Source organism: Fundulus heteroclitus, chromosome 4, assembly GCF_011125445.2.
Source record: "Fundulus heteroclitus isolate FHET01 chromosome 4, MU-UCD_Fhet_4.1, whole genome shotgun sequence".
NCBI classification, from domain to species: Eukaryota; Metazoa; Chordata; class Actinopteri; order Cyprinodontiformes; family Fundulidae; genus Fundulus; species Fundulus heteroclitus.
In genome coordinates, this window is record NC_046364.1 from 37445525 (window position 1) to 37458140 (window position 12616).

General features: G+C 39.9%; 1 protein-coding gene across 1 annotated transcript in view; it reads right to left on the reverse strand.

The window, feature by feature from the left end:
- Positions 1–12616, reverse strand: part of ush2a (Usher syndrome 2A (autosomal recessive, mild)) — a 292843-nt gene that overhangs the window by 93278 nt on the left and 186949 nt on the right. The window contains exons 57-60 of the mRNA XM_036135732.1: positions 11203–11412; positions 4952–5154; positions 4760–4872; positions 782–998 (exon numbers count right to left, since the gene is read on the reverse strand). Coding sequence (XP_035991625.1) covers positions 782–998; positions 4760–4872; positions 4952–5154; positions 11203–11412 — 743 coding nt within the window. The remainder of the gene's footprint in view (positions 1–781; positions 999–4759; positions 4873–4951; positions 5155–11202; positions 11413–12616) is intronic.

Below are 12616 nucleotides of genomic sequence, written 5' to 3' on the forward strand. Positions count from 1 at the left end.
TTGTATGATCGTACATACACATTTTAACAGATTTTTGAGCGCATTTCACCACATAAAATCGGTCAGTAAGCATAACTTTATTCATATATAAGTCACACTATCTATTTTTGAGAATATTTAAGGGTTATAGGTGCACCTTATAGCCCCAAAAAATGTGGTAGCCATGACTTAGTAATATGTCAACAACTACAGGTAATATTTTAGCCGTGCTGCTCTTACTCTATACTTGTTTGATTGTGTCTTTGTGTGAGACTAGTAATGTTTGCAAGAGATTCAGGTATACTAAAATTGCAATAGTAAATGGAGTGAATTTATATAATGGTTGTCCAGTAATTTCAACAACTCAAGGCATTTAAGCTCGAACCACATTCACCCAGTTGCACTCACTCATACATCGGAATAGACCTCTGGGTTAGGTGCTTTGCCCATAGGCATATCAAAATAGCAGGAAGCTGGAATCAAAACCACAACCTTCCGATTGCAAGGCAACTACGCTATCCACTGAGCCACAGCCACCACTGTGATATCTGTGGTTCACACCAACATGTAAGTATCTACATACTTTGAATTGAACTAACATGTTAGAAAAGGCAGTGCTTTGTAACAACAGCATTGGTCACATTTGAATTTTCACTTTGTCATTTAGTTTTACATCTCACTAGATCTTGATTGCTTGATATTATTCTTTAATTCACAATAATAATCTTCATTATTTTATTGTTTCTAATAAAAACAAAATCTAATAAAATTCATGAGTAGAAGGTAAAAACAAAATGTATACCTGTGTTTCAGGATGAAAGCAGGATGTCCCGCACACGCTTTGACCGGCAGGACACTCCAGGTAGGAACATTTCAGCGTTGAACCAAGGGCACCATCTGAGGAGGGTGTTACCCCTGTTGACTCATCAGAGCATGATCTAAGGGTCCGTCTTAAAACCTCGTAGCCCAGCATGATCCCATTGGGTTTGCCCGGAACGGCCCAATGTAATCTCACCACTCTGAAAGAGGAGAGGTGGAGGGTAGCAAAAACAAAGTGAAAGTGATAGGCAGGAGTAAGTGTCTCCTTCACACTCCATTTTCACGAATGTACACATGCAGTCATACACACTTTCAAGCACAAATGCATTCATGCATTGTTGATGCCTGACAAAGTTCAGCTACAGTGCCAGGGTGTGTGTACTTTTATACACTTTACAGTATTGATTTTGTTCCTTCTCTAACTTTGACATTTTTGGCAGTTAGATCTATGTTCTAACACGCAGTTACAAAATCCAGATGTCCTAGGCTAAACCTGAAGATAAACGAAAAGAGAAAAAAAAAAGGTTTCCAGCACAGCCAGATCTTGTTTTACGTGTGAGGCAGAGCATTATAAATGCTATAAACAATTACATGACTTTAAGAAACTTTACATTTCTCTGATCTGAATTTTATCCTTTGCTACAGACAGGTGTAAAAGTCTATAAAAATGTACATGGGCACAAACAATTCTAGGTACATGGGTGAAAATTGCAGAGATTAGGTCAGATACTTCCGGCGCCTGACTAGCAGCCACCCTATTTCAGTAGCTCCTGTGCAGCCCTGAGGTTTTATGTTTAAATCTAGTTTTTAGGTGTCTTTTTACCTTGCTTGAACTTGTTATGGGGCTGACTGTTTTACGGACAACTTTGTTTCTCTTTTCCTTTTTTACAGCCCGGCACCCAATTTTTACACCCAAGATCAGCTGTTTGTTCTTGGTAGCTCTGCTGTGCTATATCCCACCGAGCAACCTGATATTCCCTCACAAGCTGAGAAGGAGGAGATGCAGAACCCATGGCAACATTGAGAAGGCACAGACCCATCATCATGGGAAGTGTGACATCTCTTTCCAACATAGTGGATTAATTGATGGCTCTTACCTGGCATCAGAGAAGCTATACACTGCAAAAACATGACTAAAAATAAGTAAAGTTTTATTAAAATTAATGTATTCATCCTTGATTTGAGAAGTAAATTTAAATAATCTGCCAATGGAATAAGATTTATGCGCTTAAAATAGGAACAACTCATCTCCATCATCTTATTTCTAGTGCAGTTTATCTAATTATCTTATTTTAGGTGTAAAATACACCTAAAATAAGGGGTGGAGTATGGACCAGGTAGGTCAGAGTTTGATGGTGGTTCCACCCATCCCAATGATGGGGTTCACCTCCCAGGTCTGGAAAACCCTCTGATGTGTGTGATGGGTGCAAGTGTGTGTACTGCATCCCTTTTTTTGGGTGAGAGTGTATGCATCTGCTCTTCCCTGGGATGGGGGAGGCAGCTATCCCTGTGTTTGTCCCTCTTGGGCACCTTTGCTCTCGGGGCTCTGGGGACTCTTTCAGGTATCTGGGGTTCTAGTTTCCCCAGAGTCTGCCTCGCTGCTCTGGGGAGGCAGGTCTTTGGCTCCTCACAACCACTTTTGTTAATTTTTCTTATGGATAAACTTTATATACAAGCACACTCTTGCAAACACCTACAGCTGCTTGGATTCAGGTGCTTACAGACTCACCTTTATACAAAAAAAAACAATTATTAGCTTAGCTGTCACTTTGTACTACCCTGGCCAGTCAGATTCAGTTTCGCTTTCGCTTTGCTAAACAGTGAACTGAGTCTGGAACTGCTCCCATAGAGCTCTCTTTCCTGATACCGACCAATCACAGGCATGGGCGTGCTTCATATGTTGAGTGATGTGCAACGCCCGAGAATCCCTGAGCCAAAACAAATAAGATGGCCGCCGCTACAGAGGAATCGTTTGCTAGTGCGCTTTCTTCTGATTTAAAAGAATCATTCACTGTTGTCTATGCTCAACTGTGGCTCGCTATGTTGAATTACATTGTGAAATGTTGACAGCGGTCAATTGTGCCACAGGCGAGTACAACTAAGAGTACAGATATTGGAATCAGGACTTTCTGGACTGGTGCCAGACTGGTGCCCATCTCCTGATCAATGCATGGAAAACCAAATATTCTAATCCCAATCAACTCACTTTGTTAACAAACACGTGTGTGAAAAGTATGAAAAGCTTAGGTGTAAAGACCATTACAGTTTGATGCATATTAATAAAAACTGTACGTATATCTACTGAGGCTATTCATGCATAGATATGCAAAATTGGAAAGGGCACAAGAGTAAAAACGGAGATAGCAGCATGAAAATATGTACTCAAAGTTCTTCTGAGATCAAGATGTACTGGCAGTACAAATATTAATATACATGATATTGCACAAGGTTTTAGTTATGTAGTGATTTGTCAAGGTAATGCATAAGATATTAATCATGCATCTTTGTGGAAGCTCGAGGGAATAAATTGCAGAATGCAAAGAGAGTTGTATGAGGTTGGTAGTGGAATTATTAATGTATTCATTTATAGTAGTTTGCTTGCCATTGTTCAGCAACCAAATGGCCTGTGGAAAGAAGCTGTCATAGAACTGGTTGGTTTTTGACATGATCCTACTTCTGATTGGGAACTGAGATAACTCATTGGCTTGGCTTGGTGGAGTCCTTTATAGTTCTCCTGGTTGTCCTCAGACAACTTCTAATGAAGAGGTCTTGGGAGGTTTGGTATTTGGACCCCGGTGATTTACTGGGCTGTTCTTATAAGCCTGGAGCTGGTGGTGAATTTCTGCAGATCCACCACAGTGACAGTGATAAACGTCCAGGGAACTAACATTGGGATTGTTGACTCATAAATACCTGGGTGTTCATCTGAAGAATAAAAATGGACTGCAGTCACAACAATGATGCTCTTTACAGGAAGGGCCAGAGCAGACTCAATCTGCTAAGGAGGATGAAATCTTTTGGAGTGCAGTGGGTGGTCCTGAAGACCTTTTTTGACTCTGTGGTGGCATCAGCCATCTTCTATAGTTTAGTTCATTTGAGTTTCAGCTTATCTACAGCTGAGATGAAAAGGTTAGATAAGCTCATGAGGAAGCCAAGTTCTGTCCTAGGATGTTCCCTCGACAGAGTGCAGGTGGCGAGAGACGGAAGGACTCTTGGAGGGACAAAAATAACATCATGGTTGGACAATGTCTGCCAATGTGTCTCCCTGCGGAGCTAGAGAGCTCCTTCAATGACAGACTGCTGCATCCTAAGTGCACAAAGAAGCATTGGCGCAGATCCTTTTTCCCAGCAACTTTCAGACTTTATAATCATCACTGCTCCCAACAAACTCAAAAAAACATTTACATTCTGTCATTTTTTGTGCAGTTCTTTCTTTTGTTGTAAACATTCAACTTTTTATCTTTTTACATCACATAAATCACTCTTCATAGATTACTTTAAATAACAATACAAAGAAGTAAAAATAAATGTTATTTGAATAAAAAACAATACAAACTGTCTATCAGTGGTTAGGGTTAGATAATATATGGCTTGGTAGCTACATAATGAATGTGCTTTCATTCTGTAATCAGTGGATTATCAAGTGTTCCTTTACACATTGCTCTGTGCAAAGAAACACACATTTTTACTTTGAATGATAAATTATTTGCACACTATTATACATACTACCAATAATGAGTTGCTAAATAGCAGCCACAGAGTATTTTGCATCACTGGACCTACAAGAAAACACTTTACACCAATACTTCTATTACTATATGACATCTATCAAAATTCACTCACAAATTATTGACTAGAATTTTTACACAATAACCAAAAATAATAGTGAATTACCATTAAAAACCTGGGCTTGAATTTAAAAGTAAAATAATTGTAAGGCTTAAAATGCATATCTGATTACCTGGGACTGATTACTTGTACATGAGGACTGTCCAGGTCAGCTGGCATGTCTTCTACAGTGGTTGTTTTGGTAATATTACTACGAGTACATGCATACTCTGTGCACACCTCCACCTGAAACATACATAGTACTCAATGACATAAAAAGTATATTGTAGAAATTTTCACTTTTATATTGCTCTTGATTGAATACTTGTATATTGTAGACTGTAAAAGGCAGCAGGTCCCCCAGAAGGTATGAACCGGAGCTGTTGTCTACACTGCCATGAAGGTGATCATTAACGTAGATGCTGTAACCAGTAACTGCTCCATTGGGTCGATGAGGGGGGAACCAAAGGACACGTGCCATGCTGCCGTTTACCGGAACCACTTCTGGGGCAGACATCCCTTCTGGCTCTAAAACAGACATAAAGAGGTTCCAATAAATGAAAAGTAACTGTCACAAAAATGTTCTGGTGAGATGTGTAGAATGTTAAATCCACCAGTTCTGGTCTAAACCAGCAGACACACCATTGAAAGGGTTAGGATTCACTGATTGTACAGGGTCTTGCAAAATCATTAATACCCATTCAACCTTTTTTTTTATCAAGATACAACCATGAACTACAATATACTTTATTGGGATGTGTGACAGAAATGCACTAAGTAGTGCATAGCTGTAAAATGGCAGGAAAAACGATTAAAGGTTTTCAACATTTTAATACATAAAAATCTTAGAAGTGAGGTATCCATTTAATTTCTGCTGCAGAGCTCATTGGATAAGTAAATAGAGTCCAACTGTATGTATTTTAATTTCAACATAAAAACAGTTTTGAAAATCTCACAGAGCACTGTTCAATACATCCAAAGCAGAACTTGTTGGCCTAATTGCAGAATACTATTTGTGGCAGAAAATTTAAACTGCACAATGCTCCTCACACTGAACACATCATGCCAGTGGGGATATATGATGGTGGCAGCATCAAAGTGTGGTATGCTTTTTTCTTTTTTGTGACACAAGTGGCTTTTATTCAAAAGTGGATCGACTGTATATAAGGTTGAGAGAGAGGAGGAAGATTTGCGGCTTGGGTCCATGGGCCAGGAGTCGAACCCAGTGCAGCTGCGACAAGGATCGAAGCCTCCATAAATGGGTCGCGCGAACTACCCCTGTACCACCACTGTGCCCCTGTGGTATGAATTTATTCATTAGCTAGAGGGTAGCAGGTCAAAGTGGATGAAAAGATGGATGGACCTCAATACAGTACAATACCAGATATAAAACTCATTACAAGCCGGAAAAGACTTTAGATTCCGACTCAAGTTAACCTTCCAGAAGCACCATGACTTATATATTATTGCAGACGAAATGTAAAATGGATTGGTTAAGAGCAATGTTCATTAATTCAGAATGGCCCAGTCAAAGTCCAATCCTAAAATTTAATTGAGAATCTGTGGTAAGTCTTGAAGAATGGCCAAAGTAATTAAGTTTCTACATGTGTAACAGTGAAGAAAAGCTCCGCCTTTAACTGCAGTAAAAGATGGTTCTACTAAAAATTTACTCATAGAAGCTGAACAGAAATGCACACCACCAATTTTTATTTGTAAAGTATTTTTAAAATCATGCATTGGTTTCCTTCCAATTTAAACCTACTTTGTATTAAATAGTCACATAAAAGCCAAATATGAGTGGTATAAATACTTTTGCAAGGCACTGTGTATCATATTTCACCATCATGCAACTTAAAAGAAGAAAGAATAAAATTTTACTGGTTGAAAAAAATGTTGTGTCTTTTATGGTGCAATCATGGGCAGAAATCAAGCTGTACGGAAAAAAAAAAACATAAGTGAAGGAGAGCTCAAACAAAGGAAGTGAATGATCTGTGAGGACGGTTGGTGTGAAAAGGATAATCATACAGACTTTATGTATTATTCCAAGAGAAAATGTAGTCGGCTATGAAAAGTTAACCCAATTCATTTGCTGCCAATGTACTTACCAAAACCTAAACTACCGCCCTGCATTCAATTTACTGCAGAATGGCATTATCTGTGCAATGGTGAGCACTGAGCTTCCTTCTCTGCATACACAGACATGTACATGTATTTTTCTTGCCAATTAGCCCTGATATTAGCATTGCCCTATAGATTGCAGGCCATGTTATGATGGTTGGTAGGGTTGAGCTACATTAGTTAAAATATATTAGGCCTCTTAGATGTATGTGTGTGTGTGTGCATACTCATAGCTGTAAAATAATGAAATTACCTCAAGAGCCCTATCAGTTAAATGAGCCATGCTTTGCCTTTAGCACCTAATGATTTCCTAATGTTTTTAATGCACTTTTTATTATACAGCTCAGATTAGAGAAAAAAAGGGTGCCTTTGACGTATGACGTACCTAGACAGGAAAGTTAGTGTGATGGGTAAATAAGACAGATGCCTGTGTAGATTTACTGAAAGACACGTGAACACATAAACATAACACAGATTTATGATCATATGTAGGCAACTTGTGGCAGGGTTGGAAAAGTAATAAAGAGAAATGAAAATTAAAAGTACGAATAACTATTAAATCTTGCAAGCGTTATCACAAAATATCAATATATCTGATAAATTATATTTTTGATTCATATTACAATCAATATGCTTTGACAAAGTTATTGATTTTACATCTCAATCATTTGTAAACTATTTTGAATCATACAGCATAAATTGCTAATTCTGGTTCACTATTAACTAAAAATTGCATATTCTGGATATATTCATATATTCTGGAATAGGCTTTTCAGCTGACAATAGAGAAAAAAAATCATAAGAAATGTATTATTTTTTGTGCCATTTTGCCTCAGAGGTACAGCGGGGCAAAAATTATTTAGTCAACCACTGATTGTGTAAATTCTGCTACTTAGAAAGGTGAGAGAGGTGTGTAATTTTTATCCTAGATACACTACAACTATGAAAGACAAAATGAAAAATAATTCTATGAAATCACATTGATTATTGAGTATTAATGGCACCTGTTAGAACTTGTTATCTGTATAATGATACCTGTCCAGAGCCTCAAACTGTGAGACTCCAAACTCAACCATGGCCGAGACCAAAGCGCTGTCAAAAGACAGCAGGAATACATTTGTAGAACTGTATCAGGCTTGCAAGAGTGAATCTAAAATAGGCAAGCAGGTCAGTGTGAATAAATCAACTGTGGGAGCAATTGTAAGAAAATGGAAGTTATACAAGACCATTCATAATCTTCCTCGATCTGTGGCCCCACGCAAGATCTAATCCTGTGGGGTCAAAATGATCATGAGAATGATGAGGAAAAAATCCAAAAACTGAGGAATGCTAAATGCTAAATGGCTTGTACTTGTATAGCGCTTTTAACCAGTCTGGCGACCTCCAAAGCGCTGCACACTACAGTTTAGTCATTCACCCATTCACACACACATTCATACCCTGGTGGTGGTGTGGAATGTTGTAAATATATATTGAAAAATGTGTGTATATCTGGAGTATGTGACAAAAGTAATTCCGTTGCTGCACTGATTTCCATCATGATGAAGTGCTTTGAAAGGCTGGTAAAGGAACACATCATCTCCAGTCTCCCCCCAACACTCGACCTGTTCCAGTTTGCCTACTGACAGAACCGCTCCACTGAGGACACCATCTCCTCCGCTCTTCATCTGAGCCTGGCACATCTGGAGGAGAAGAACACGCACGTGCGGATGCTGTTCCTGGACTTCAGTTCAGCGTTTAACACCATCATCCCACAGCATCTGGTGGGAAAACTGGAACATCTGGGCTTCAGCACACCCCTTCGCAACTGGCTGCTAGACTCCCTCATCTCCTGACCTCTGTCGGTCCGGGTCGGACAGAACACTTCTGATGTCATCACCCTCAGCACGGGCTCCCCTCAGGGCTGCGTCCTGAGCCCCCTGCTGTTCACCCTGATGACACACGACGGCGTCCTCAAGTTCTCCACCAATCACATCGTGAAGTTTGCTGACGACACAACGGTGGTGGGCCTCATCAGGGATGACAACGACCAGTACTACAGAGAGGAGGTGGAGCAGCTGGTGGGCTGGTGCAGAGACAACAGCCTGATCCTGAACGTGGAGAAGACGAAGGACATCATCGTCGACTTCAGGAAGAACCGGCCTCGCCACACTCCACTGCTCATCAACAGCTCAGCTGTGGAGGTGATCAGCAGCAACAAGTTCCTGGTGGTGCACATCACGGACAACCTCACTTGGTCTTTGAACACCACATCACCGGTGAAGAGGTCACAGAAGCGACTGTACTTCCTGCGGAGGATGAGGAGAGCCCACCTGCCCCCGCCCATCCTCAAGACCTTCTACAGAAGCAGCATAGAGAGCATTCTGACCAGCTGTCTCTCTGTGTGGTGTGGAGGCTGCAATGCCACCGACTGGAAAAATGTGAGGAGTGTGGTGAGGACAGTAGAAGAGATCATCGAGGCTCCTCTTCCCTCCATTAACAACATTTCATCTGAGTGCTGCGTGGCCCGAGCCCGTAACATCATCGGGGACTCCACACACCCCCACCATGGACTGTTCTCCCTGCTGCCCTCTGGGAAGAGGTTCCGCAGCATCCGCTGCAGGTCCACCAGGTTCTGCAAAAGCTTTTTCCCTGTTGCCATCACACAGTTGAACTGCTGAAGCTATAACTGGACTGTGTACCACAATCGCACATCTGCACATTTGCATCATTGCATCCTTATCTAGCATTACAAATGCTGCTGAACTCTCAGTCTTTAAAATGCATTCTTGCACAAATCATTTCTGCACATACAAATGGTTTTTAAGATATACTCACCTGTACATTGTGATCGCACACTGTCTCTTTGTCCTGCATTGTTTACATTTCAATTGCTGTACTGTGAAATCACTGCTGCACTTTATCCTGTAATTTTATCCTGTAATTTACTTTATTCTGAAATCTACTGCAATTCACTGAAATTTTCAAGATGTATGCAAATTAAATTTTGTTCTGTACGCACTCTGTGCATACAAAATGACAAATAAAGTTGTCTAAGTCTAATTTCCCTCTGGGATTATTAAAGTATGTCTGATTCTGATTCTATGTTAGTAGCTACAGCTGCCCTGGGGCAGGCTGACAGAGGCGAGGCTGCCATGCACCGGCGCCACCGGGCCCTCTGACCACCAGCAGGGATCTGATGAGTGACCTACTGAGAGCTGGACCAAAGTAACAAAGGCTACCATCAGTAACACAATACACCGAGAGGACTCAAATACCGCAGTGCCAGGCGTGACCCGTGCTTAAGCCACTACATGTCAAGGCCTGTCTGAAGTTTGCCAGAAAGCATATGGGTGATCCAGAAGAGGATTGGGAGAATATCATATGGTCAGATGAAACCAAAATATAACTTTTTGGGCACAAACTCAAGTTGTGTTTGGAGGAAGAAGAACGCTGAGTTGCATCCCAAGAACACCTACTGTGAAGCATAGGGGTGGAAACATCATGCTTTGGGGCTGTTTTTCTGCAATGGGGACAGGACGACTGATCCATGTTAAGGGAAGAATGATCAGGGCCACGTATTGTGTGATTTTAAGACAACACCACCTTCCATTAGTGAGAGCATTGAAGATGGAACATGACTGGGTCTTCCAGCATGACAATGATCCCAAACACACCACTTGCGCCATGAAGGAGCGGCTCCGTAAAAAGCTTTTAATGTTGACCTGGAGTGGCGTAGCCAGTCTCCAGACTTTAACCCCACAGAGAATTGGTGGAGGGAGTTGAAAGGGCGTGTTGCCCAGCGACAGCTCCAAAACTTCATGGAGGAAAGGTCCAATAACCCAGCTACAATGTGTGCAAACCTGGTGAAGACTTACAGGAAATGTTTGACCTCTGTCATTGCCAAAACAGGTTATGCTTCCAAGTATTGAGTTGAACTTTTGTCATTGACCAAATACTTATTTTCGACCATAATTTACAAATAAATTGTTTAAAAATCTGCAATTTCTTTTCTCATTTTGTCTCACATAGTTGTAGTGTACCTTTGATGAAAATTACAGACTTCTCTCATCTTTCTAAGTAGGACAACTTGCACAATCAGTGGCTGACTAAATCCTTTTTTGCCCCACCGTAGAATATAGCTTGCTTGAACAGATAGCATGAATGGAGTTTGTGTGTGTTTGTGCATGGTGCCAACAAGCAATTTACAGCACCTTGAATCAGCCTCACACACACTTTGTATTGATTTCATGCCTCACTACATGATGTGTTTAACATCCCCTATGAAGCACACTGTTGTAGAGAAATGCCTGCTAAACCTAACACCTTTCATGGATGTAAAGTGCAAGCGTTATCATTCATTACATTAATATACTGTATATACCCACACAATGCCATGATTACACCACCAGATATAAATACTAAACATTTCAAAGCAGTGGGTTGTCAGTCTATATTTATAGTTGTATTTTCTCATACCTCCATCAGATGTGGTGACGTTAACCACTGCTTTAGTTGTGTTATGTGCACCATTGAACACCTGTAGTGATATCAGATATGTTGTACTCGGCTTAAGGTCTTCTATCACAGCCGACATCACCTTAGGTCCATAAGCCATCACCAGACCTGACTTGGAAGAGTTTACTGTGAGAAAGAATGAGTCCACCTCTCCCTGCAGGTCTTGTAGAGCTGAAATATAAAAGAAGATATGTATATATATATAAGGCTTTGGGTAAATTAAATGTCGTTTTTTTTTTTTTTTTTTTTTTTGTATCACCAACATCACTTTTGAGAGCTTAAGGAAGAAATTATTAAAACATTTTACTGTTAAAGTGATGCATGAAACTTTTTGATACCAATTATTCTGACAGGACATGTAGCAGAGAACACTGTATGCATTGCATTTTAGGTTCTAAAAACAGTTGTTAGTTTAATATATGTAATATATACATTTAATCAGGGCAAAACACACTTCAGTTTTACTTGAACAAACTCTGACCCTAACTCAGCTTAAAAAGGCAACATGAACTGGGCAGCCACAACTAGTTTAAAACTAAATAATGATGTTGGTGATAATAATTCAGATAAAAAAAATCATATATTTTTTAGACATCATTTTTATGAATTTATCTTTTTTCATTTCATAAACAAGTGAAGAGTAATTGCTTGCTCCAATCTGATAAGGTTGTGTGTGTGTGTGTGTGTGTGTGTGTGTGTGTGTGTGTGTGTGTGTGTGTGTGTGTGTGTGTGTGTGTGCATGCATGCATGGGTTCACGTATTTCAGTCGAGGTCTGTTCCATCAAAACTGTACAACCAGAACATTCATGCTGGATAACGTGTCAGAGAAGGATTGGCCAGATCAAGTTTTTTTGGGGTTTCTGGAGACCACAGTGGTTAAAACTTTGGAGGTACTTAAAATTCAGTGAAAATATATGGAGGGTTTGGAAGCTCAGAAAGGTTAATTGGTTAAACATAAACAGTAAGTCAATTAGGGCAAGGTGTGAACATCATATGCCAGAAATGAGCTGACAGAAAAAAGAAAGCCATCATAACTTTTTTTTAAAATACTGATTGCTCTCTATAAAGTGAAACACAATACCTGTCTGCTAATTTTTCAATAACTAAACATTTAAGTGAACATTTAACAAAAATCTGGACCTACATTTGATTCATTATCACTTTGCCTACACGTGTTAAGTTGTAAATCCTATGCAGCTGTATACATTTTGCTTCTGCATGTGGTAATCACAATAAACAACACACAATGTGTTGATAATATTATTATTGTTATGAATAACATTTAAACCTGTCAAACCACACCAATGTGACATACAATTGACATGTATGTCACATGAAAATATTAAGATTGCATTTTAACATTTTAATAGGGTTT